The sequence below is a fragment of the Apus apus genome, chromosome 12 (assembly GCF_020740795.1).
Source record: "Apus apus isolate bApuApu2 chromosome 12, bApuApu2.pri.cur, whole genome shotgun sequence".
Classification (NCBI taxonomy): domain Eukaryota; kingdom Metazoa; phylum Chordata; class Aves; order Apodiformes; family Apodidae; genus Apus; species Apus apus.
In genome coordinates this window covers 10,148,374-10,176,222 of record NC_067293.1, presented here as the reverse complement: position 1 = coordinate 10,176,222, position 27,849 = coordinate 10,148,374, and the positions used below count along the sequence as shown (strand labels likewise).

Sequence of the window (27,849 nt, the reverse complement as noted above, 5' to 3'; positions counted from 1 at the left end):
GACTAATTCCTTCAGGAGTTCCAGTTTCTTGTTTTCATGAATTTGAGCCTGTTCAATCAGAGATGGAGCAAATGGACTGCAAACCCTACCAGCCGTTGTCAAAAGTTAAACATGAAGTGGATCTAACTTACACAAGTTCTTCAGATGAAAGTGAAGATGGAGGAAAGCAAAGGCAATCTTATGACTCAAGAGAAACTCTGAATGAATATAGCCAAGAGCTAAGACTTAATTACAACAGTCATAGCAGAAAAAGAAAAAACATTGACCAGTCTACACAAGGTAAATTGTTTATTTTATCTACTAATTATGGTTATTACTTCCTGATTACTTACTATGAAACAATATCATGGTGTCAGCAGACAAGCAAACACTTTGCTTTCAAAGGCCTGTAGTGACAACCTACTTTTTACCTCTTTTTAAACATTCCATAATATCAGAAATGTAGGTAGTTTTTTGTGGTTTTTTAACTTAATCTTTTTTCTAGCAGAATAGACGGACTGATATTCTCGAGACCATATTATGAATAGCTATCAATAAATATTACTTCAGTAGTAGTAACTCTTACTAATGTTGAATGATTAATTATTTACACCCTTTATTATGTGAATTTTGGTATAAAATCAATGTTGAGGTTGTAAGCTATCTCTGCATGTGCTTAGAAAGCCTGTGAATGGATTCAAATACAGAGATCCACTTGACAAATTTTTCAATCCTGTAAATAACCAAGTCATTTCAAAAACACTGAAGATAACTAGTGTATTTTAAGAAAAAACAACAGTTAAATTTCTTATTTAGCCTTTTGCATGGTACAGACAGAAGGTTAGGTCAAATATTTTAGAACTTATGGTGGTTGAACTAAGGGTAGATAAAGATACTGTTTGGTTAGAGATGAAAGCAAAACACTTAAGAAATTGAAAGAAACTAGCAGAATTTACTACAGCATTCCCTGACAGGCTGCTGGTTGTAGAAACCACGTTGCCTTTGTCGTGCTTTGTACAGACAAGTGGCTTATATGTTGCCTTTAGCTCTGTCACATGTTTGGGCAGGATGGTGGGATAGGGACAATACATTTAGGAATCAGAATATGTGTAAGTTAAAGAGTCCTGTCCCCTAAAGGTAACATCAGGGTTCCAGGGGTGGTCACTCCTCGCTCTTCAGGGAAGAAACAAACACCAGAGCGACCCAGTCCCTCACCACTCAGAAAAGTTTTTCCCAATTTTTTGAATATTAAAATAATATTTTTTGAAGCTGGAGAATTTGTCTTCTCTGTGATGTGTAAATGAATGCAAAAAGTAGAATAGCTGTGCTATGTAGCTCTTTCGGTATTTTTGTTTTTAGTGCGGATACTCTGAATCAAGTTACTTTCATAATACTGGTGTTGCCTGAAAGTACTTATAGTTGATGGGAGAAATAATACCTAGCTGCTAGAGACAGCCTAAATCAATGGAGATGTATTCCCTCTGAAGAGTTACAAAAAAACAATATTTGGAAAAGCCGGAGTCATGAATACAGATTTGAACATTGCATTGTATAGAAAACTTGACATACATGTTTGATTCTTTCTAAATGACTTGTTCTTGAAGATGTTATCAGAGTTTGGTTAACTAAGATTGTTGTAACTGGAGACAAATGTTTTTGTAGATCTACTTAAAGCAACTACATCATTACTGATAACCACAACTATGAAAGCATAACCTCTGCATTGTCCTGGGCCTTGGAAGAGCTCCCTGTTTGCAAAGCTTTGTTGTTGTTGGTATTCATGTTAGCTGTAGCAACACTAGCTTGGTCACATAAAAGGGTTGCAAACACTCTATTGCAGGTGTAAGAACCAGCCAATGTGTCATACGTTGAATTTATTCTTCCAGAACAGTGCCTCTGAAAGGAATTGCATTAATAATTTTGAAGAAATGTTCAAATTAGTGTGCGTTTCTGCAAGAAGTTGTCAGGCATGAGCTTACCTCACTTGTTCAGGACTGGCCAGTTAGGAATCAGCATTATTGTGCAGACCAACAAGTATTTAATACTTGTGTTGTAAGATGATTTTATCGAAAATATATGCCCCAAGATTTTGCCATTCAAATTATTTTTTATGAGATACTGTATGAATTTGCAGATCTTCTATTTTACAAACATTCATCCTTTTCTACTTGGAGGCAATAGTGTCTTGTACTGCTTCAAGCTGCAGTATGACGCTTGATGTCCATGTTTGCAGAAAATCACTTAAGCCTATACAGTAGTGTGTCAATATGCAGGGCATCACTTAAATACTTGCTTGCCTGTAGGCATCTTCTATCCTGAATTGTCTAGGTCAGTATATTATTACTATTTAATATTATACTGCTTGCTATATTGTGATTTTGAGCCTAAAAGTGTTTTTGAAAACATGTATTGGTTTATGAGGCTGGAGTTGAACTTTGCTTGTTGTACTTGAAATCGTAGTTTTCTACTGTGACAGATTCAGTTTGGTGCAACTGAGTCACTTCTGTGCTAAGTGTATGTCTAGTTATTTAAATAATGCAGTTTTCCTCTGCCACAAATTGAACCTGAACCTGGAAAGAAGCATGGATTTGGAACACAAAACTGATCGAGCTCTCAATTTAAACAAGAGCAAAAAAGTTTGTAAAGCTGAGTGTAAAAATTAATACTTCAGCCAAAGTTTAATTTGATCATGGTTCTAATGGTTTCACACTACAGAGCCTGGGAGTTTGGGAGTTCTTGGTGATTACTGGTAGCTGCTCAATCAATTAAAAAAAAAAAAACAACAAACAGTTCAGTTTTGGACTCTGAACTTGGCATGAATCCACAAAATGCTGGATGGAATTTTTTTTTAATCCATTATTTTCTAAACTTCCTCATCAGATTCTTTAACAAAGTTTTTTCCTTTTTTGGTCATCTTTGAAATGTAAAAAAAAACCAACAACCAACAACGAATCAAAACCAACCAACCAAAACCAAAAAACAAAACCAAAAGAACCCCAAAACCAAAAACCTCCTAGCCATCACTTAAGATTATTGTGAAAAAAAAAATTCTACATATTAAAGCTAAAGGGGCATCCACAGCTGTATCCCCAGGGTGTTGACATAATATTCTTCTCTAGCTACAACTGAAATAGTACCCTATACTTAATGTGATGAATTAATGTATTGCACAGTGAGGATAAAGTCCATGAACTTGATCCATGAAGGATGTGAGAACAGGTGAGAAAAGACACATAGTAACAGTCATGAATTAAGTGATAATGATGAAGGGTGAGATTGGCTGTCAAACGAGCTCTAATGTGTGCAGAAAATGTTTCCAAAATTAAAAAATTATAAAGAGAAGCTTATCACAGGAAAATGTGTAGTGATATCTGTACTGATCTAGTCAGTTTTGTGCAAAGAATCACCCATTTAGATGTTTATGGAAACTGGAAGAATTTATGTTGGCTGCTTAAGCATAGTAGGTGGTATAAATTAGATGAGGCAGTCATCTGAATGTAGTGAACAGCTTCAGAGTAAAATGATTTCTTGCTCATAATAGTGATACATCTCAGCAATTTCTGTGAAGCTTTTCATTATGAACAGTTTGACTATATAGTTGTTACTATCAATGATGAGGATTTCTTTCTATGAAAAGTTTCAGTTGAAATCTGAGATTATGTAAAATCATTATGCTTTGGTATTTATGTGTGCATATATAGACAAACTGTATAAACCACAACTCTGGGTGGCATGAACTCAAAGCAAACTTCTTCAGGATTCTCAAGTATATCCAACAGAATCGAATAGCACTGTTAGTATTCTGCAAACTTTTTTTTTGTGTGTCCAAGTTTTGTTTGAAAGGCCATGTTATCTTGCAAATTACAATTTTTTTTGTTTTAAAGATGGAAAACAATACCCAAATATAGAATACTTCCACAACATTTTTCACAGAATCACAGAATGTTAGAGGTTGGAAGAGTCCTCAAAAGGTCATCTAGTCCAACCCCCCCTGCCAGAGCAGGATCCCCTAGAGCACATCACACAGGAACATGTCCAGGCAGGTTTTGAATGTCTCCAGAGAAGGAGGCTCCACAACCTCTCTGGGCAGCCTGTTCCCGTGCTCTGTCACTCTCAAAGGAAAGAAGTTTTTTCTGATGTTTACGTGGAACACCCTATGCTCCAGCTGGTACCTGTTGCCCTTTGTCCTATCACTGGACATCACAGAGAAGGAAAAAAAAAAAACGTACATCAGTAAGCATATAATTAATTATTCATTATGCAGTGATTTCTAGGTGTTATTCTTGAGGTGTAGTGCCCATGTCCCTCGTGGACATGTCTGGAGTCAGTTGCGAGAGAAACTTGTAGTTATTTAAGAATTCAAGATGTAACAAATAACATCACAGACTGTTTCAAGCTGAGCTGTTTTACTGGTCTAACAACTCCGAGTGAGCAGATACAAAACTCTCCTGACAAAGTCGTGGACTCCTGAAGAGTTAGTGCTAATTGCATAATGTGTGCATCTTAAAATGCATTCTCTTAGTCACTGGAATATTCAAACTCCTTTTTATCTGAAGATATGTAAATCTGTGATCTCTCATCCTGGCAAGAGGATCTTATGAAGTAAATTCCTGGCAGACCCAGTATCATATAGTTTGGGGATATTGGCAAACATTGTTAATTAATTCTTGGAAGAACTGGTAAACTCCGTGTTTTGTGCTTTGAAGAGATGGGGTAGAATTGGCAGAAGTTGTAAGAAACATTGTTCTTGCTAGGAAACTCATTGGTGGACCTGGCTGTGAGGAAAAAAGTTCTCATAGTTGTACCATACATAGATTGCACTTGTAGCTTATTTGTGACATGTTTACATCATTAGAACTGTTTTCTTCTGCAGTTATGTCTGTTTCCACCAAAGTAAATATGGTAGGAGCTGTACTCTACAGTAAATACTGGCAGTACAAAAAAGCTTTATGGCTTTTGGGTTAATTATAGATTTGTAGAAAACACTAGTTTAGAGGAATGAATTCCTGATAGGAGAAGCATCTGGGATAGAGTCATTGGCATGATAAAGTTTATTGATCGTTAACAATATGAGCATACGGTGGTAAATATCTGATTAGACAAACGTGTATTTCCTGGCAAGATAAACACACTGAACTGCATTATGGGCAAGGCAGACTGGAGTGATTCCTAGCAGGAGGATCCAACAGCAAATATTTTCTGGTAAATCTGTGTGAAAAAATCAGCATTGCTAATTATTCTAGGAAAGCACGTTTTAGAGAGCTTCACAAAGAATTGTCTTTTTCTGCTTTTTGCCCAAAAAATAAAGAAACTTCTTTGTAGGATGAAAGCTGCAAGTTGGTAACATATTAAATGTTTTGTACAGAAGGTATATAAAATTATTTTCAGGAGTAGTAGATAAATAGATCCAGCTAAATCATAGAATCATTTTGGTTGGAAAAGACCATTAAGATCATCAAGTCCAACCATTAACCTAACTTTATCAAGTCCAATTCTAAACCATTGTAAATTCTCAACACCACATCTACATGTCTTTGCAACACCTCCAGGGATGGTGATTCAACCACCTCCCTGGGCAGCATGTTCCAGTGCCTGACAACCATATGAGTGAAGAAGTTTCTTCTAAATATCCAATCTAAATGATAGAATGGTTAAGGTTGGAAAGGACCTTGAATTAACTCCTTTGGCTTCATGAAGAGGCCTGGGTCTCAATGTAAGAAAGCTGGGGTCTTCAGGCTAAAGCCACTTCTGTTTCATCCTTGATTTTTTTAGCTTAATGCTCTTGCCATCGAATTCTTATTTTTGCTCTCTGTGACGTTCTAGCAATGGTGAGGTTACGTAGACAATAGAAATGTTCCAGAGCTGAAAAGCACTTTATTTCCCTAGAAATATATGGTGCAGAAGTTGGCAGTCTGGTTTGCTATGCTTTAGAGTTCAGCAAATTTAAGCTTACCAGGAAGGAAGATTTAAACACATGTAACTTAACATCTCATGGTCAGTGAAAACCAGTTTTGCTTATCATCATAGACATAAATATAAGGCATTTGGAGAAGCACGGGTAAGAAATTGCCCTGTCAGGAAAATATCAAGGTGTTTTTTTGTCATCTGTGAAGAAGCAAAAGCTTTTTACAGAATAGCCATATTCTTCTCTAGTTTCAGAAGTTATCTAAATCCATTGAGGGCAGCAGATCTGCTTTGTGTCTGTACTAGGCCATGGAGAGTTGAATTTGGGCTGTATATAGCATGTACTTTTTGTTTAAATTACTTTATTTTATAATGACATGTAAAGGTAAATAAGCCAATCTTTACTAGCTTCTCCACCTACTCTGATATGTACAACACTAGAGTAATACTATAACATACCCCAAGTTTGTGGTCTTGTGAGCACACCTGGAGGAAACTGAGGCCAAGAAACACTGTGATTTTTCATCGTTTCAATAGAAACGTAGAGCACTTATCTGGGTGAATTTTGGACTGTGTTCTTTTAAACTTCCACAAAGAGCAGTTAATAAAGGGAAAGTTCTTTTGAGGAGGCATCCCCAAACTCCTGTTGACTTTGGAGCTCAGGTGCATTTGGTAGAATAGGGTAGAACAGTTCAATACAGCTCTTACCTTCCAGTCGTGTATTTTGGAGTCTTTGCCTGTAGTATTCATACAGTAAAGACTATAAAAATAAAGAATATTATAAATACTACTTATTGACATATAAACAGCGCATGGCAAAATGCATTTTTTATGTTTGCAGTTGAAGGGGAGATGGGTAGTTTTGAAAAGGACAAGAAAAAATGTAAAACAGATCTCTTAAAAGAACCACTGCAGTGCAAGCTTTTAGAAATGTGATAGTTTTGAACTCTTTGGCTGGGTGGGTATTTACTTCTCTTGTTCCCAGTGTTTTCTTTATGGTGAGATTTGTGGTTTAATGACAAATGAGATTTTTTTTTAATATTTAAGCTGCATAATTTGTTCAGAGCTATGTATTGAGTTGTTGTGGAAGGTGATTGCAGCACAGTGGAATGAAGCATTCTTGAGTTCTGGAACATGTAGGTTGAAACAGGCTGATTATAGAGGAAAGCATTTATTTTTGCCAGCACTTTCCTTGAAAGTCTGTGATTTAAGAAGGAAAATTTTAAAAGAACACAGAAGACTCGTGGTAACGTACTGATATTAGACAGGACTTGTATTAAAGCTGTTGAAGTATTTTATTTATTCTTAGAATATTTTTCACTGGTTTGAAAATTCCAGACATTTATATTCTAGACTTTGAATGTTGTCTACAACTGTAATGTGCTAATTTTAGAAAATCTTGTGACAATTTAAGCATGTTTTGTACCTGAATGCTTTAGAGCAGTGATTTGAAGTGTAATGAAGAAGTGTGTAAGGGCAGACAATATATCCCTCACCATGTCACATGGAAGGGACGCAGCTTTCAGGAGAGGGTGATTTAAAGGTCCTTCACATTTCTGGGCTGTATGGTAGCGGAAGGAAGCAACAGCTAATGAGCTCTATCTTCTGCTGCTCTATGTTACACCATCTGGTCTGAGTGTTTTTGAGCTTCATGTCGTCCAAATAAAATTACATATGAGGCAGAGTCAAAGACTCCACACTCCTAAAGCTTTACTGTATTGTCTCCTCCTGTATTCCTTTGCAGAAATAGGGATTCCTGGTGTGCTCTGCTTTGTTTGGGTGGTTGTGTTCTAATCACAGTGCTGTTACTGTCTCCCAGAGAAAAACAGTGCCATGAGCAGTTCCCTGTGGCTTCCTGGACTGGAGCCTTCTCCTGTATATGGAAACTATCTGCAAACATTAAGGAAAGGAAAAGCTGCGCTTGGATTCAAACCCCCTCTGGATACTCTTCCTTGATTTGCCAAATTGAAATTTCTCTCTTTGGAATAACTGGGATGGGGAAATGCTATATAAGTGCCTCCATTTAAAATCTCATGGAAGGAATAGTTTTCCTTCCCCCCATCAAATCAAAATGAATAAGCAAACTGAATATGCGAAGAGACTCTTTTCCCATAAGGCTGGAATGGGTGCTCCTGTCCTAGATCAACTTTGTTACAAAAACTTGCAACCTGCTGTCACCATTCTTATAATGCTGCTCCCAATCTTGTATCTGCCATCTTTTCTGTGGAGAAAAAAAAAAAACAAAAAAACAAAAAACCCAAAACCTTGTATGACAAAAAATAGTTTCATTCTCATAAGCAATTCTTTTGATTTAAGGTGTGACTATCCAAGAGAGGGGAAAACTGAGGAAGAAAACTACTGAGAAAGGAAATAAATTAGAGGAGGTTCACAGTGCGTTTCCAATCCCCTGGTAACAAATCTCATCTAAGGAATAAAAAAAAATTATCCAAATGTTACACAAGCTTAACAGCCAGCTTCTCAGTGTACTGATAATAATGACAATCCTAATTTCCATTGTCTTCTCTGAATCACCAAATTTCCATGGTGTAAAATGTCAGAAAGCATAGAAATAAAAATCAGAAGGGGAGAGTAACCCAGCCAGTGTAACAGAAAGTGAAATACAGCAATCCTTACAGTAACCTGTGCCAAAAACTAATGGCATATCTACAGCAGAGGCTTAAACTTTTGAATCCATAAGTTTTGGAATTCTGTTTGTCAAAGCCTGAAATTGTATCTGTAAAATGTTCTTGCTCTATTAATAGAGCCTCTTCCTATAACACTTGGAAGTGCTTAAGAAGATGTCAGAAGTTAAAACCAAGATATGAACAAACGTCAAGACAGAGTGAGAAAGCATTACAGAACATGGGAACCAGTGAACAGCTCTGCACTTGTCCTACAAGTAGTTTTAATGTGCATTCTCCTGCTGTGTCTTTCATGTCATGCCTTTTGAAACAAGTGAGAGCTGTCTTATTTTCTGGAACTAGAAATCTGGTTTGCTTATCTACATTTACAGAGCAGATGCTGAAACAAAGCAACATTTCTTCCCTGGGTTTCTCAATTATATATCTGTCAGAATCTTTTGTACCTCTCAAAATAAAGAACTGTCAAGAAGTAGCTCAGTGAGTTGATGACATTGCTGCCTATCTGGATAAACAGCATGGTGGGTGTATCCAAACTCATTTAGAGCTTGAATTTGTTTTTCTATTAAGAATGAGCTTCAGATACTTCTGAGCTTAGTTCTATAGGTATTTCCATGAAATAAATTGTGCATGTGATTTAAAATCTAAGGTTGCACTTTCAAAGTTTCAGTTTTATTGGAAGCTGCTCAAAAATCAGTTTCCTGCTGACTGTCACTCATTAGGAATGCTTTGCAAGTAGATGAAGTATCTTTAACTCAGATGGAAAAAACAGCATGGAAGGAATAAGGTAATGTTTAACACCAACAGACTGATTGTTTCACCACCCCTACTCCCCCAGGCACCAGTTAAATAACAAAACGGTGAATCCTGAGTAAGGCTGATACAGTTACTTCCAGCCCTAACCTCTGGAAAAATAGTCTGAGAACCTCGAAAAGTCACATGTCAAAATATAAACAGATTACAAAGCCAGCAAATTAAAATGATAATATTGTCATGGTGACTAATGAGACATAAATGTTGAGTTTTGTAAAATTTTTTAAAGATTAGCTATGCTTTATTCAGTGTTAATGTATAGGGATTCATAACTGCTGCAGAAGTTGCATCTGTAAGAAAGAACTTCCCCAAAAGGCTTGTCAGGCCCTGGCACAGGCTGCCCAGGGAAGGGTTGGAGTCACCATCCCTGGAGGGATTTGAAAGACCTGTAGATGTTCTAACTGACAAGTGGCTGAATATGAGCCAGCAGTGTGCCTGGGTGACCAAGAAAGCTAATGACATCCTGGCTTGTATTAGAAATAGTGTGACTGGCAGAAGTAGAGAGGTGATTGTTCCCTGTCCTCAGCACTGGTGAGGCCACACCTGGAGTATTGCATCCAGTTTTGGGTACCTCAACTCAAGAGAGATATCGAGGCACTGGAGCGAGTACAGAGGAGGGCAACAAAGCTGGTGAAGGGCCTAGAGAATCAGTCTTATGAAGAACACTTGAAGGAGCTGGGAATGTTTAGTTTGAAGAAGAGGAGACTGAAGGGAGACCTCATCAGTCTCTACAACTACCTGAAAGCTCATTGTAGAGAGGTTGGTGCTGGTCTCTTCTCACAGGTAATTAGCGACAGAACAAGAGGGAATAAAAACTTGAGTTCCTCTTAGTTTTAAATTACAGAGAAAAGATTATTCAAGTATTTTCTTAAAAGCATAATGTAATAAAATACATCCTAGAAGTAGATTTTGTTATGTATAAAAGTTCTAGAAATGGAAATGCAAATAACATAGTGAGTGATCGTTTACGGGTATGTTAATTTCTTAGTGTGTGCATGTGCAGGCTAACTTTGGACCAGTTTGGGGTTTTTCATTGCAGTTGTAGTCAGTGACTAAGAGTTAAAATAGATAAATACTAGAAGTGTTGTCTAATAGTTGCCTCCAGATGTTTTCCCTTGTGCTGTTTGGAAAATGTGTTAAAAATTTGCTCTCACTGTGGTTCTTTTTCTCATTGTGTACTTCAGGATAGATTACAAATTTTGTTTATCATTGGCTCTCTGGAGGGCAATACAGAATTCATTAAGAGAAGGGCATGGCATAAAAAAAAACATCCTTGTATTTCAGTTGAGAAAGGAAGAAAGGAAATTATTTGCCTGTTCTTATGGGATGAATCTTTATTTGTGTGAGCTTATCTTGGATGACCATCTTGTCTGTTGCCTACTGTAAGAATAACGATGAACACACAGTACTATCTGACATGCAGTTTTGTATTTTACTTTGGTCCTTGGATTAAGAGTGCTTCTTTTATGTAGAATTCTTCTATGAAGATACAGGAGAAAAGTAAATTTGTATTTCTGCTTATGGATAAAAACATGAAAAACGCAAGTCTGGTTTTAACACTAGTTCTGTGTGAAGTCACTCCTTTGACTTCAAAAGTCATACTACTGTAAATTAGGAAAATATATTTCTGTTTTTAAAACAAAAAGTACATTCCACATTACATAACTGAGCATATGTCAGTACATAACCTTGAATGATGTTCTGTCAGAAGTGTATAGCTAGTGATTTTGGAATGGAGAGATTTGTATGATTTATTTGGTTAGCATACAGTTTCTAAAAGGATTAACTGAGCTGTTGTTGATTCTCGGGATATACGGTTCTTCCTGGTATCAGTGAGAATTATATTTATAGGTGTGACATGAGTTTAAGCTGATATTGTAGTAGTGATTACTCAATGTTTGCAATTAAGTGTTGGCTATTGATCTGTACAGTTTAGGTGTTTGGGGAGAAGGATGCTAATAGTTCTGTGCTTATAAAATGGATTTGCTTTCTGACAACTGAAAAAAAACCAAACAACTTACTGAATTATTTGTCCATCTTTATGTCCTAACTACTGGATCAGACTTCTGAAGATCTCACTGCTGCATGTCTTTAAAGTATCTCTTGGCTCCTACTCACACTTTTACTACTTTAATGGTACAATCCAGTATTAAATTTTGGCTTGCTTCCCAAGGATGACATAGGGCAGGAGATCAGTGATAGTTCTGGTCAGCAGGCTGGATCACACCTGACTCCATATGACTCCAGAGCAGTCATACAGATGGTGACACACTGTGTGTGTCTTTACCATGGCCTTCACCACAGAATGGGCTTAGTTGCTGTTACTCACTTAAATACTGCTGGTTTGCAGTTACAGGTTGTCAGAGCTTCATTCCATGCTGTTTTGGAGCCAGAAGATACAGGTAGTGTTTCCTTTTTTCCTCCATTGTCCTGTTGGAATCCTGTGTTCTCAAGTCCATTAACCTATGTAGCTGTTCAACTCATTTTTTATGATAAAAGGAAAGGTCCTTCAAAACAGTCCTGTCTGCTTTCTAAATTATTTTCTAAAAAACATTGAGGACTTGAAGCACACAAACATTTTCTTTTAGTTTGGGGTTTGTTTTTTTTTCAGCCTGATACCATCTATTAAAGAAAAAAAAAAAAGGCTCCTAAATAAATCTAAGCTTCAGTCCCACTGTGGTGGCCATTGTGCTTTTGAGTCGGTTGCCAGGTGTTCACTTCAGCTAGCTGGAGGCTTGTGCCGCTAGCAAAGAAATTGGCAGAGACAGACTGTACCTTTTCAAATGGCTGCCTCTGAAAATCTGTATTACTCTGAGTAAGCAAGGTGTTGTCTGACAGGAAAAGATTTTGCAGTTGTGGAGAAGAGGAAGGGGTGGCGTCAGGTACCTCACTGCTATTTATTTCTTGCAGAAGTAATAGCAGTAATTTATTTATTGGAGTAGGGCTGAGCGTACCTTCAGGGATATAAAAGCTTTTATAGCTGATTTTCAGCTTTGTGTTTAGAAACTAACTTAGGGGATAGGTCTGCCTACTGCAGGCTGCTTCTCCAGGTCATTAATTCCTGGCACCCATCTCTGTGTCATACAGCTGCACTAGACCTCAGTACAAAGCGAGCCCTGTCTCCTTTGGCCAACTTCTCCCTAACATTATTCCCACTCTCCAGTGAATTTTTTATTCATCCTTGAATTCACCCATGTGATGAATATTCATTTCACAGTTAATTATCATCATCCCTGAACAGCTCCACTCAAATAAACTGAACTTCTCACACCACCAATTGTTTCTGTCACTGTTTTGGCAGCAGGAAGCTTACTGTCCCTCACCCTTTAATCATAGACTCATAGAATCATATAATGCCAGGTTGGAAGGGACCTCAAGGATCATCTTGTCCAACCTTTTTAGGTAATACTGTAGTTTATATGAGATGGCTCAGGACCCTGCCAAGCTGAGACTTCAAACTGTTCAATATAGGGGAATCTACCCCTTCCCTTGGGAGACTATTGCAGTGTTTGATTGTCCTCATGGTGAAAAACGTACTTCTTGTGTCCAATCAGATTCTCCCAGGAGCAACTTGTGCCCATTACCCCTTCTCTTTTCCATGTGACTCCTTGTAAACAGGGAGTCTCCATCTATTTGATAGCCACCCTTTAAGTACTGGAACATGGTAATTAGATCTCCCCTAAGCCTTCTTTTCTCAAGGCTGAGCAAACCCAGTTTTCTCAGCCTCTCCTCACATGGCAGGTCCTCCAGTCCTCTGATTATCCCTGTAGCCCTTCTCTGGACCCTCTCCAGCATGTCCCATCCTTTTTGTACAGTGGGGACAAGAGCTGAATGCAATACTCCAGGTGTGGTCTGACAAGCTCCATCATCTGTGGTATCAGATTTGGGCCAAGTAACCATGATGAGGGTTAGAAATCTCTTCCTTTATATAATGCTTGAAGTTTTTGGAAAAAGAGAAGAGAGACACCTGCCACTCATTTTTCCATGAGCTGCCTTCAATCCCACACCTGAGGTAGCAGCACAGTAGATATAAACAAGGTGCTTCTTTACTGTAACTTGCTGATCCAATTTAGATGTCTTTTATGACCAATTGAGTGTTCAGACATTAATTTCAGTATTTTCAAGTTTTTCTCAGGGGTTGTAGTTACTAAAAGAAATCTCAGTCCTTAAATTGTCTATGGTAATGGATTTATCCAGACTGTCAACTGAGTGGAATAATGTTGTTAGTAAGCACCTATATTTCAGTTTAATTTTATGATCTTTTTTAGAAGAATTCTTTGCATATATCTTTTAATGTCTAGTAAGTCCTACTAAAGAAAAAAAGAACTTAAAGGCTTTTTTGTCTCTTTTGTGTAAATATCATTATTAAAATGAATAAAAGTGCTAAATAAAAGGTAGCTGCAATAACAGCAGTAAGAGATCACTGTGTGAAGTGTTTAGAGTTCTGTACTCTTTACAAGTGAGGTATTTACTGACTTGGGTTTCTTTGGTAACATTCAACACAATTTTACAGTGTTCTTATCATTATTCTGTAAAAATTAGCCACAAAACATGCTTAACAAATCTGCCTGTAAAAATTTCAGCAAACTAGTCTGGGCAAGAAGACAACTGAACTAAAGAGGAAAACACTGACTTGTGAAATTTTCTGGCCAATGTCTCAAGTTTTTCAGTAGCAGTGCATCAACAGGCTGCTTCTCATTCAATGTTTTGTTTTCTGTTCTGGTGTCCATCCATTTATTCCTTGCTTTTTATACATTCCTCATTTTTAGTTGAAATAAACCAGGGAGATGTGGGAAGGGCACAGAGATGGAGGATGTACGTGCTCTTCTGAATGTGTGGTGTTGGCAAGATGGTTCAAATAAGTATTTTTTTGTTAGCCCAGTGAAAATGGTCCTATATTCACTCTCTTGATTGTTCCTCAATAGGTCACTTTTCATCCTGCTTGGTTTTGAGTCATCCTCATGTTCAAACACACAGAGTCCAAGCCTTTCCTTTCCTCCTTCCCCCTCCACTGGGAGCTCTTTAATTAAAAAATATCTGCTCCTAATTCAGTGCTCAGTTCTTCATCTCTTTACTGAAATAGGAATTGGACTGGTTTCTAACCATTTCTCTGATTAGAGTCTAGTCGGAGAGGATCTTGCAATGTTTTGAGAAAGAAGTGATTTAAGCTCTTACAAACAAATGCTGTGGGGTTTTTCCACTCATAACCACTTCTGGATATGCTGCTTGCATCCTTTGCCAGTTGTCCTGATGAGCTGTGCTGTTTATTTCCCATTTGCTCTCTCAGTGCTGTGTCTAATATCGGACACAGTACGAGATGGTACAGCTCAGGAAATGGTGAAGCAGCTGGTAGGGAAATGAGACAATACTAAATGGTGGATAATGGAAAAAAAGCAAAATCCACATGTGATTTGTACCCTATGGGGGAACTGTTTCTCATGAAGACTGAACTCAGCAGGTTTGCCTGAAAAAATTTGGTAGTAAAAAGCAACAGAAAAGAGCTTTAAGATCTGTTTAAAACAAAGCTGTTTGCTGGAAGAAAACTTTGTACGAAAGGATATTTAAGCATTTCTTTTTTAAAATCTGAAAACAATTCCTTGCACAGCTAGATACTAGCTTGTATTTTTTTCTCATCTGTTTTTTTTCCTCTGTAATAGTGTTAAGTCAAGATTGTGAAGTTTATAGTTCCATGTTTTTACTTTGTTTGTTTTCATCCTCCTTAGTATACTGGCTGGATATGTGAACTGTGCTTTTTGCTAAATGAAATAGTTGCTGCTACGGTCCTTCAAGGACAGCTCACAGTAGAGCTAAAGTGTGTTTTTATAGAGTAAACCCAAAAGAATTGGGACACTTAACATTTCTCTAGCCTTCTTCTTACATGGGCAACATGATTCAGAATCACTCGGGTGCAGGACAGAGCCCTCTTCTGCATGTCCCAACACCCGTCTCTGGTGTGCATTAAAGCACCTGAGGGTAATCTTTTTATTTCTGGTTAGCTGTGGCCTTAATGAGGAATTGGTATCTGCACAGATTCTTTTGGTCGTATATAAAAATGTCTTTGAACATGGTTTAATACACAGTTGCTCTCATTTTTCCTTGATTCTGGTATTTCCCTGGTGTCTGTGTTTTGAGTGCCTTCTCCCTTATGTGTCCCTTTTCTGATCAGGACTTAATTACATTTTAAGTGCTTTCTATTTTACTGTCTCCACCACCTCAATTAGTTCACCTCCAGCTGTGTGAATTTTTTAATAAGGAGGCACAGAGTATTTTCAGTAATACAGAACATGAGCTTTGCTTATCTGCCCATGGCAAGCTGTCCTTCAGGGCATGGAAGAGTTTACAGAGTTGCTGTAGGCTAATCTGCTCTTTTGGTTTGATTTATTTTCTTTGGGTCACAGTACTCTCAGCTCCTATGGAGGCTCATTACTTTGACTCTTCCCAAGCATCACTGATCAAGCAGCTTTGCAGAACCAAGAATTATGGTGAGCTCCCAGCCTTTCAGTTGCCCCCTGCTGCAAAACACAAGGTGTGTTGCCTATGGAGGAGGTTACCAGTGTGCAGCTTCTAGTGCACAAATAAAATGTCTCAGAGGCAGATGCTGGAAAACTTCAGAAGTGGTTTTTCAGTGCAATGTGAATACTGTGGGTAATTTCTCTTATGTTTTTCAGTCTGTTAAGATCCAAAAAAAATATTTCATTTTCTGATTTCCTTTTTTCAGGATTTGTCTAACGAGGTTGTTAACAACTTGTAGCTATCTCACGTTAAGTATTCGGCTTCCCAACCATCTTCATAAACATTAGCAATACAAATATATCCCTTTATAGTTTTAGTTGTGGATGGTCAACATTACCTGTGATTTGCATTAGAAAGAGCAGGTGCTTGCCTGCTAATTTTCAAAGATGAGCAAAATCAGTAACTTGTTATTTCCCAGGTACCAATTTTATGGCTGTGTGAAAGAAAGAAAAAGCTATATGGTTAATTCACAGGCTGGAGTGTTCGAAGTCAGTGACTAGAAGAGCTGCTAAAATTGAGTATTACATACCTAAATAAGCCACTTAGCATATTAGAGCAACTAGAACTCATATTAAGAAAGGGCAAGGAAATCAAATAGGTCTAGAGCTGCAAAAAAATTTCCCTGTTAACTGTGATGTGCATTTTAGGGTAAAGTATGTTTTAAAAACTGTTTATTTAATTTAAGTAATAATAATGATGTTGTGTGATGCTGATTTAAGATTACCACAGTGTATTTTCTGGGGATGCACATCTCAAATGTCTCCACAGTTTTCTGTTGAGTTACTTTGCTGCATCTTGATAGTATAAAACAAAAAATTACCCTGTTTTGTAGTTGCTGAAACAGACTATAGTAGTCTTAATAATTTATATAGTTATCTATAGAAATATAATTTAGAAGAAATAGTACCTGAAAATTTTAGAAAATCTAATAAAGGTCTTGGAAGGAAATTAGTTATAAACAGTTATTATGATTGTATGTATCAAGACATGCAAAAGCAACTATTTCCTTTAAATTGTCTTCATATTTATTAAACTGCAGTAGAGCTTACCTTTAAGTTTGAGCTGCTGTTAACCCTTTGGTAAACTGAGCACTTGAAGAATGAAGGGAGCAGAAATGGTCAAAATTTTTTCAAGGCACTTTAATCTCCCATTTCTAGATTAGACGCAACATTTTATGACAAGCCCCTCAAGAGTTTTTTTGGGAGAAAAGGGGTTATTTGACTGACAAGCTGTATCCCAAGTTGGCTAATCAAATGGAAGGGATATGCCAAGTTGTCTTTCATGTGTTCTCATTTATGTCAGATTGGCACCAAGATGTAATTGGATGTGAATGGAAGTACTGAAGAGCTTGAGAACATGCACATGCTCACTCTTCCTTCTTCCAAGATTAATCTGAAGGGTGTATTTGTTGGTCTGAATGTTACTTAGTAGTTCAATCTAAATTAAAGAATATGCTGCGTCCATAGTCAGTTTATTAAGATCATGTAAGATGGTGTCCACCACATGTAAATTTTTGAAATATCTGGAAAAAAGAAAAACAAGTGTGCAAATATATGTACCTCTAATCTGAAATAGGGCAGAGTCAAACTGACTAGCCATCATAAGCTCTAGTAGGGGGTATCTTGCACTCTTTCTTAGTGAATATATGGGTAAAAGGGGATATTTTGACAGTGAAAAATTGATTTGTGGGTTGGATTTTCAAAACCGTGGAAATAGAGTTGGATTTTTGAGGCATAACCCAGCATCTCTTGAACACCTCACTGAAGAGATGGTTTTAAAATGCTTCATATCACTCTGTGTTCCCCCATAGTGGTCTTGCCAGCAGCCTTTGCTCTGTAGAAAGACTCTTGGTACTCTTCATTAAGAGCTCTGGGCAACTTGATCTAACTCGGCCCTCCTTTGAGCAGGGAGATGTGCAATTGACTGCCAATTTCAGTTACTTTAAGATCCTACAAATCCTATATTTATATGCTTCTGTGCCTGTGTTTATGTATATCTAGTATTTCACATGTATGTGTATATATAAGTATACATAAAAGAGCAACAGAAAGAAGTATAAAATCCAGGTGTAATGTTTTGTAGATGTTAATCATCCCACCAAGAAAACAATGGATGAAATTTTCAAACATTTCCTCCATTAGAAAGTCTTTTTAGCTGTGGATGCTTGGGAGAGGTATCAGATGTACTTTCAGGACAGACAGCGTTCGTGGTTTTGATCACCAAGGTCTGAAGGGGTTGCCTGGCAGTACGTGTGTATCTGCTTGCTGTGACCAGCAGACTTGATGACACTGTAAGCTTGCAGACTGGGATTTGTCAAGCTTTTACCTGAGTGAGCAGAAAAGGTCAAGCATTTACATTTCCAAAGTAATATGTAATGCTTGTTCTGGTTCATTATGCTTCCTGACTTCTCAAAAATCACAGCAAATAGTTCACTCTTCAAAGCCAGGAGCATTTGTCAAGATTTACAAAGATACTCTTGCTGCTGCCTTTTGTCTCCCACTAGCAGCTTTTTCTCTTTTGATTTCTGTTAGCCATTTTCTGCTCTGCGTTTCCAACAGATTCACAGCAAAAAGGAAAGCATACGTGCTAATCCTGTCTGAGGTTTGTTGGTTTGGAGGGGGACGATTGCTGGAATTTAATCTCTTTTTCCTGTTTCACTTTTTTCCACATGGTTGGGCAGGGTGGAACATGGAACAAGCAGTACTCTTGTCTACACTGTTTGCCCAGATGTCCTGGGTACTTGTTAGTTTTTGTAACCCTTCTGCTGTGCCTCTGGGCCTTTAACTGAGGGTAAGAGACTCTTGCTGAGAGCAGCTCATAGGACCTTGCACCCCAGGATAAGCTGTTGTTTCTGTTTTCCTTGCTTTTGTGGTGGCAACACAGTGACAGCAGCAGCTGGTCTTTGCACAAGGCACTGTGCTCCTCTTCCTCTGTAAACAAACAAGGTGATGCTTGTGACTGCCTTATACTTTCTCTAAGGAAGTATATCCCTGTCCTTTAAGGGATTTTACCTCTAGGTGCTTAGACCTCTCTGTGATCCCTGCTCCATTGCAAATAGTTTTTCATAATTTTCAGTATCTTCAATAATTTGTCAGTTGGAATGTGAACAAGTGCAGTTTCTCAGTGCAGTCTTGCAGAAGCCTTCTCATGCCTGGAGTAACTCATTCACAGAGCAGTCACTGAAACTGGCACAGGATGGTACAAAGTACCCTCCTCTGCTCCAGCCTGCCTCGTTTGCTGCCTGCCCTCTGTTCATGTCACTTCAAAGGAAAATGGGTAGTAGTATCCTTGGTACACTCTTAAGCAATTTGAGAAGTATAGTAAAGTGTCACAGTTGTTGGTGAAAGTTAAGGTGAGGAGCTGAGATACTCTGTGATCATTCTTACTGAGCAGCAGCTGTGGTCTGAGTGCCTAGGTCTGTTGAATATCCCCTCAGTAAAGGAAAACATTTCTGGGGAATCTCTGCTGATAGCAGCTTTCTGAAAGTGTTTCCATCACCATGAAGATATGCACTTGCCAGATGCTTTCTCTGAGACAGTCACACCTACCTGAAGCCTAAGTGCTACCTTCTTTACCTGGCCCACTGACTTCATAGAGTTCACTTCTTGATTTACAGCGCTGTAAATTAAATCAGATTTTAGACTTCTGAATTTTTAAATGTGTTGCCCTCTGACCCTAAAACAGTGAAATTTATAAAGACACCTGCTCTGCAGATCTTTTATTTTAAAGAGGCTTTCATGTTCATGTATCTTAAGTTAATGGTTTCACTGGAATTTTAAAAGAGAAACAACTTCAATATAGTTAGAAATGAAAGGCACTTTTAAAAAATATTTTATAAAACAATCAGAACTGTTTGTATAAATAATTTCCATCTTAAGTTATATTAGAAAGTGATACATCTATCATGAAACCTCTAAGACTGATATTTGAATGAAAGTGATCCTGCTTTAAATGTAGCTGCCCTCTGAAATTAGTACCAGAAAAGCATCTCTGAGTTGAATTCAGGTTTTTAGGGGTATAGCAAAAATCTAAGGGTAATTTCACTTTGGAAAATGTTAGTGTACATCTTATACTCTGTTTAATAATTCTGTCAATCTTTCTTCTCTTAAGTGCCATACAGACTTTGAAACAAGTTAAAAACATAACCTTGACTTTGCCTGCTAAGAACTGTAAACATACTGGAGTAAAGCTAGAAGTGCCTTGCTGTTTCACACTTGGGTTAATCTTGAGGAACAGTATTTGTTCATACGAAATTATTTCAAAGGGAAAAGTAAGTTAATCTGCTCTAGGTTATTTGATTCATAGTTCTGCTATCCTTCATGGAAGTCTTATCTTGCTTTCTTTTTATTTTAAGTAAAAAACTGAAGAAAATCTACAGGCTGACAGTGGCGAGCTTTAATTTCAAAAAGTTAATGACAAGAAGAAAGGATCCATTATCTATTTATCCCCTGAAACACATAAACAAATGCTAAAACTTATAACTGAAAAATTATTTCAGAACAAAGGAACCTTGTAAAATTCTCAGAAGAAAATTGTAATGCTTTTCTCTTAGAATTTTTTTAAAACAAAATATATTTTCTTGAAAATTCTTGATTTCCTAATACAATTTTGCATATGGAGAATTAAATTTTAATTGAATGTATTGTAAGACAAGCTTTTCCAGTTTCTATTTCAACTGTATCATTAGAAGAACTTAATTTATCCTCACAAATGATATTGAGGTTCTTTTTCATCTCTGATAATTAATTTTTTTTTCCCTTTTGTCTTTAACAGGGTAGAGTTAGTGTGGTCATTATTTGTGATTAAGTAGGTTTCCTTTAGCAGAAATTTTGGTTAAATGCTAACTCCTGGCATTTGCTAGAGTTTTATAACTCTCAAATTCAATAAAGGAGAGATATTTATGAGTACCTGAAGTATAAATTTATTTTTAACAGAATCTTATGAATGGAAGTGCTTTACCTCATAAAGCCACACTTAAGTAATAGGAAAGGCCACAGCCAGCAATGCTTAAAATGTATTTGAACTTGAATTATTAAGTTCCTAGTCAATCTGATAATGACAGTATTTCTTCCTGAATTAAACTGAGACCCACTGTATCCACACTGTAGTTCTAAAGGCCTTCTCTCTGACAGCTTGCTAGTTCCTCTTGAAAAACAAAATCTCTAACATTAAAAATTTCCAGTGATCTACAGAAAAAATATTCCACTTCTGGGGAGAGAGAAAGTTTGTCTTTGTCCTTAAAGGGTCAGGATGATTTTCATGCAGAATTTGAGAAGTCCGTTTCCTTGTTCATGTTGATTTTAATAGTAATGAAAATAATAATTAAAATCTCAGCACTACAGGAACATTTATATAAATAGATTGTCTGCTCCTGTTCTCTGCCTTTAAGTTTGAAGAATTAGTCTGAAGAAGATACTAGGAAGAAATTTACCATGAGGCATGGGTTGGAAACTCATCCTCTGGTTCCTCTGGGGAAGGACCTGAGGTATATAAAGAATTTCTTTCTTTCTCATAAATTTTACACACCAGAGTTTCCTGAAAGTGCAACCTCCTTTCCTAATTCCATAGCTGCCTAATCTCTGAATTTCAGGAAGCTTCTTACTTATGCAGGAAACTGATTCCTCTTTTATTCATTTTTTTTGTTTGTTATTACTGTTATTTTTAACTTTCTAGCATCTCTGGTGGTAACTGGAGATTACTGTAGGAAAATGAAATAAATAGATAAGGGAATGCAAGGAAATGTTGAAATACAGTAAAAGAAAATGTGCACATTATGATGCACTTGATATATAATCATATCCCAAATGGTATCCTTCATGTGTGTAATAGGTATATCAATTTTTTTAAAATTAAATGCAACTGAGAGTCTGTTTGGGACTGTAATAATAGTGTAATTGGTGATAAACATGAGATTTCTAAAGCAACTTAATGGTCAGTGTCATGTGGTTATACAGATTAATTGAATTTTGGCTTCTTCATTAATGATTTTCATATGAATGGTTACTGAAGTTTAATGTATTTGGGTTATATTGTCCTAGGTAAGATGCAGCATGTTCTCAACACAGAAACAAGATGTTTGGCTAAATGAGATGTGAACACACAAAAGATGTTCACAAAGTTATTTAGCAGGTTGTCTTACACGAAATACTTTATGAAGTAGCTTAAGATCTGCCCATTTAATTCTCCCGTGCAGTGTACAGCCAGTAAACCACGGTCGTCAGGTGAGAAATGAGAAATTTTAAGGGCTGGTGGACACACTGAATTTAGCAGAGTGCTCAATATTTCTCATTTCGGAGGGTGCATATGTATTGCTTCCAAAAATTAATGTGAACTTCACTTTCCCCATTTGATTTACATTTCTTTCCCCATTCTTCTCTCCCTCCCCAACTCTCTCCTAGTCTCTTATGCCTTGAGTAGCTGGTCTGTCTTCTTGTTTTGAAATACATCTGATATATTTGCTGGTGAAACCATTGGTGTGATTTCAAAGCGTGAAACCACATATGCATGTTTGCTGTGTAACACTGGAAATCCCAAACCACAAACTGCAGTTTGCACATTTCCATCCAGAGAATTGATTTTGTGTGTTTGGGAAGGCAGTATCCTCAGAGGAAGGACCGCCTCGTACCAAGAGTCAAAGATAAAATAAATTTGTGAATCTGTAACACTTAAAGAGACTTTAAAAATAAGTAGGTCAGAATTGCTTAATAGGGTTCATAAAAGGCACATAATAGTGACTTGCCCAACTATTCCAGTTTATAAATAATTAAAATTCTTCTGTAAGCTGTTGCTCTAGTTGAACAGATAAGTCAATTAAATAATTTAAACAAGTATTATTTGTTGTTCTGTTATTAATATATAATTTTTTCCATAAGGGAATAGGAAAATTTGAAAGGAAGGTTCTTTATGGTTATTTATACACTAAGTTTTGTGAGTCTCTCTTACCTATTTTGTTTGGACAGTCTTCTCTTTATTTTAAATATTTCAGTAGTTCAGTAAGTTTGCAGAAATACTAAGAAGAGGAGCAGGACCTCCCTGGTCTTACCCTTGGGTCATTTTTTGTAACTTTTTTTGCCTGTGCCAGAAAAGCTAAAGAGCTGCAGCAGGAGTAGATGGCACACGTGTGAAGGACAGTGAGATAGTCCTGAAGATGCACTGGGATAAATGCTTTATATTTGCATGACAGTTCTAACTGTAAGTTTTGAACTGCACTGCTGGCTAATTTGGTGCTGTAGTAAATAAGTACTGAGTGGGTGTATCTGAAATTTTCCTGAACTCTGTTGGTGAACAGAATTGTAGCAGTGTGAGAGGTGGCTGCCTGTCCAGCTGCCTAATTCTTGTTTCAACTTGAGCACCTTAAGTAGCAAAGGCACCATTGGCCAGTGGGATCAAACTTCTCTTTAATTGCTCATTTCTGAAGATATTTTTTTCAGGAAAATAAGTTGCTTAAAGGTAAAAAGAAAGATAAGTTATAATTGAAATACTGATTTATTTTTTGTGCACCCAGCCTTCTTTCCTTTTCTTGATCACTTTACATTTATTTATACATTATTTGTTGTAAAAAGAAATTTATATCAATGAGGGACAAAATACTTGTATTTTTAACAGTTGTGTTACAATAGGCTCCAGAGGAGGAAATCCTGTCATCTATATACATTAATAACTTCAACCGTTTTTTCTCTGTCTACATTTCATGCAAAAACTTGAATTTCGTATTAACATGCTCTCATTTTTCTTATGACTGTGTCTTTTTGGTAAGACTAAATCAATTATAAATCCACACTTGAACCTCATCTCCTTATGGAAATACGTAGTATTTTAGGTAACAAGGTTAGATACGCAGACTAAAAGCAGCCGCTTTTGGCATCCTAAGTACTTTTCAGAAAATGCATCCCATGGGAGTTAAAATACTACAAAGGTTTGTATACTTAAGAAATAGACTATTAAGGGAATATATTGAATATGAGTTACAATATAAAAAAGCCACTTTCTTTTGCCCCCCCCCCCAAAAAAAAAAAAAATGGGATGTGTTAGCTGCTATATTTTGAATGAACATATAGACTAAAGGGTAAATTCTGTGCTTCTTAAACATGTGTAATCTAGTTACCATTTGTGAGATTTACTGGGATGAATTTTCCCCTTGGCGTATGCAATTGCAAACAGAGAACATGAGCTGCAGGCAGCTGGGGCAGACATCTGCCTGGGGACGACATTCATGTAGAAATGTGCCTGCATCCTTGCTCCCTGAGGACCTCCTTCTTCATAACTTGAAGTTATGAGAAGATTTTTTTATCACAGGAAAGTTCCTCAGCTGTTGAAAATAAGTTGAAATCTTCTTTGAAGGGGAAGTACATTCAGAAGGTTCTTCTGGATATCACAAGGTGTAATTCAGTTGACAGAGACATACCCGGATATGAACCCTGTGTTGTACTACTGTACAGAAATCCAAGTTAATAAATAAGGATAGTACTTCTTTGTGAAGTGATGGCTTGTGCTGCTGGGATGGGCCAACTAATGCAGTGACAACACCCTGAAGCCGGGATGACCTTCCAGGACTCTTGCACAGGAAAGTGAGGCTATGGACACTTACTTATCTTCACTGCCCACCTTCTTCCCCTGCCCTCTAGAAAGGAGGTTGCCGTTCCCTGAGCTTAAAAGCCAGCTGTCACTACAACTGAGACTTTCAGGAATATTTTGATGGCAAAAGAAAGATATACAGAGGTAAATGACTTTTAAATTGAGCCACCTCAGCATATTCTAGTTTAGCATTTGGTTTGTAGAGTTTGGTCAATATCTCCAAGAACATATCAGGGCTTTTTGTTATTTCAGAGAGTGTACTTAAAATAAGAATCATTCCTCTCACTGGCTGGTAAGTGGATTAGTTAGGCAAATTAATGCTTTAGTCAGGATGACAGTAGAAGGGAGTATTTGTCCTCAGTCTCTTTATCAGTGACTCTTGTCTCTAATGTTTCTTTTCTAGAAATGGAAAGAATACTGTATGCATGTTTGATATTGTGTTTAGTCTCTCAAGGTGGCATCCTAGGTCTGGTGTTCAATTAGGGAGTTCTGTTCTGTAATCCTTATTTAATTAGAACTCCTTGTCTTACTCCCTGAGAGTTGCATTTGTAATTGGATTCTCACAAGTGAGAATATGCAGAGGCTACCTCAGAGGGAAGTTGTAATTTTCTGGTGTGTGTTACTTACCTGTAGTTCTTCGAGATTGTTTCCTCTGCATATTCACATTCCGGGTCCTGTCCACCTTCTGTTTGTCCACGAATTTCTACTGCCCTGCAGTTGCGGTATTTAGTAAGAATAACTGAAGTATTGAGCACTGTACAACTCTTTAAAATCTCTGCTTGATGTCATGAGATGGCACTTGTACAGTCCTAGTAGTCACTGCTCTTCTAGGAAGTTCCTGTAGGTCACCAGCACTGGAGAACCAAAACCCACTGTTGTGAATATGCAAGGACAGCACTCTCAAAGAGCAAGCCAATGGTAAGTACCCTTTCTTTGTCTTCTGTGATTAAGCACACATTTCAAATGTTATTTTGTAAATTCACTATTTGCAAATTTGCTATGCTCTCCCTACGATAAAAACATATAGAGATTAATTTTAGTGCTGTTGCCTTTCTGGGAAAAAACAAGTATCTGTATTTCTAAGTACTCACTTCAGTTGTGAATTGATGTGCTACTATCAGTGTGTGGGTATGTACACATATTTGAGCTGTAATATATTTCTATCAGAGAAGAAGGCACAATTTTGGGGCAGTATTAAATATTTTACAGAGTTGCACCCTCTTAGTTGTAGTATACTTATACTAGATTAGATATCAGAGTGAGTCACTGACCAGAAAAAAAATCTTCTTGTAATATTAAGAATGTTAATCCTCAGAACAGATTATCCAAAAGAACATCAGAGTTATATTGCTTTCTGCTTCTAAATTTTTTTTCTGAACTTTTGTTTTTTTCCAGACATGGAATTCTGTGAGACTCCTCATATTCTGTGCTCTGGCTACCAAACAGATTTACATGGTGTAGCTGAGCACAGTTACCCACTAGAGGTGGGCTCAGATGTGGATACTGAAACAGAAGGCGGTGCATCCCCGGATCATGGCCTGAGGATGTGGATGAGGGGGATGAAATCGGAACACAGCTCCTGTTTGTCAAGCCGGGCAAACTCAGCATTGTCCCTCACTGACACTGACCATGAAAGGAAGTCTGATGGGGAGAATGGTAATAAAGAAATGCATCTAATATACTCAATAGAAGTAGTAATTTATTTGAAACTTTTTTCATATAATTCTCTTTTTTTTATTATTTATTTTTCCATCTTCCAGCTTAGGTATCTGTATTATATGAAAGGTGGAAGGGTTGTATTGTATTTATAGGGTAGATAGTGTGTTTATATTGTATTTATAGTGTAGATTGAAAATAAGACAAAAAACCAAAACAATGTTTTTGTTTAAATGTCATTCTTCTAGAGACCTGTTACTTCCCCACATTCTCCATTTTTATGCCTTAGGACATTTACCATTTGAGTTTAGTGACCTATGAATTAGGCTCTAAGATCTATATATGTGCATTTATATCACATTTTATGTGAAACTGATCATGCATGTGCTAGCTTCTGGACTTAGCTTTAAGACTCTACAGACTGGTGACTTTAGAAAGACAGGCTGGAATCCTAAGTGTTCTGGTCAGCTGTAACTTCAGGCTACACCTGAAGACATGCCTTTATTGGTAGGACACATTGAACAAGTCTTTGTCATATCTCAGTTCTGTGTTTCTCTGCATACGGAGCTTGTGTTTCTGGGTTGGATTTCTTAAGAAGCTCTTGTAGGTTTCTTTGTTTCGTTTTCTTTGGGATTTTAAAAATATTCATTCTCTTTCAATATCTTATTCTTTCAATAAGTCTTTTTACTTATATGCTTTTCTTATGCATTAGTTTGTCACAGAAGTGGTAAATGTGTATTTAATTAAGTAATGGGGGGAATTAATAATTTTTTATCTTTGCTCCAAAATTGATTAAAATCTGCTCTAAATGTTTTGTCATATACAAAGCTGGTCATTTATAATTTCATCTACGTGTTTGTCAGTGCCAAGGATACTGTCTAATATAAGCTCGAAGACACTAGATAATCTACATGATAAAAAAGTAACGGTTTTAGTGCACAGCTCATTTTCAATCAAAGACTCCTCTGAAGATCAAGCATTCTGCACTATCACATTGTATTGTGTTGCTAAAATCAGTTAATTTTCAAATGCCACTTCATTTGCACACCAAACAATGGATGCCTGCCTCTTGCTGCTGCTTCTGCCACGTTCTGTGTGGGATCCATCTTCTGTGTCCTGGTTTGAGGGACTCTGTAAAGTGTTGGTGTGTAGAGGGTTGACTTGGGGTTTTTTTTGTATTTTCCTAAGATACTTGGTTTTAAATGATGGCTGATGGAATTTAATCTACTCTACCTGGAATGGGTTGGCCATTATCTATGAAAATGATTTAAAGGGAATGCTACCTGAGAAAGGAATGTGCATACTTGTACCATTCAGACTAAAAAAAATACATATGGTCATTTATGATTTGAGGTGTTGGGAAGATGATGTTTTGAAAGCAGATTAATCATGTAACCAAGCTGTGTATTTCAGTCTGGACTGCAGTGGTGCAGCTGGCTATTTGGGATGTTTTGCCAGCTATACAAGTTGCACTAAATAAGTCATCTTGCTATAGATGAAAACTATTGTAGGTAGTAAAGGAAATGCCTTTGTTATCTTCATCATCCTATATTGCAGAAACCATGGATTGTGTCATCATAATAGGAACACAATCATTGTGCTTCACCAACAAAGAATGGAGTGGCTTCTTTGAAGTTTTAGTCTCAGAGAATGGTGTTAATTTAAACTCATTCCCTGCATGGTCTAGAATAGAAGAGAGTACTCTTATGGCCTGTGGCTTTAATATTTGGTACTTTGTAAGCTTTACAACAATTTTTTAATTAGAGATTCA

At 37.1% G+C, this 27,849-nt stretch overlaps 1 protein-coding gene across 4 annotated transcripts in view; it reads left to right on the top strand.

Annotated features, from left to right (window-relative positions):
* The window catches only part of TENM1 (teneurin transmembrane protein 1), a 314,346-nt gene that overhangs the window by 81,528 nt on the left and 204,969 nt on the right, over positions 1–27,849 (top strand). For 3 of the 4 annotated variants that reach the window (XM_051630326.1, XM_051630323.1, XM_051630324.1), the window contains exons 2-3: positions 1–279; positions 25,818–26,078. In XM_051630326.1, coding sequence (XP_051486286.1) covers positions 63–279; positions 25,818–26,078 — 478 coding nt within the window. In that variant the 5' untranslated portion in view covers positions 1–62. The remainder of the gene's footprint in view (positions 280–25,817; positions 26,079–27,849) is intronic. The other variant, XM_051630327.1, reaches the window with a different exon arrangement.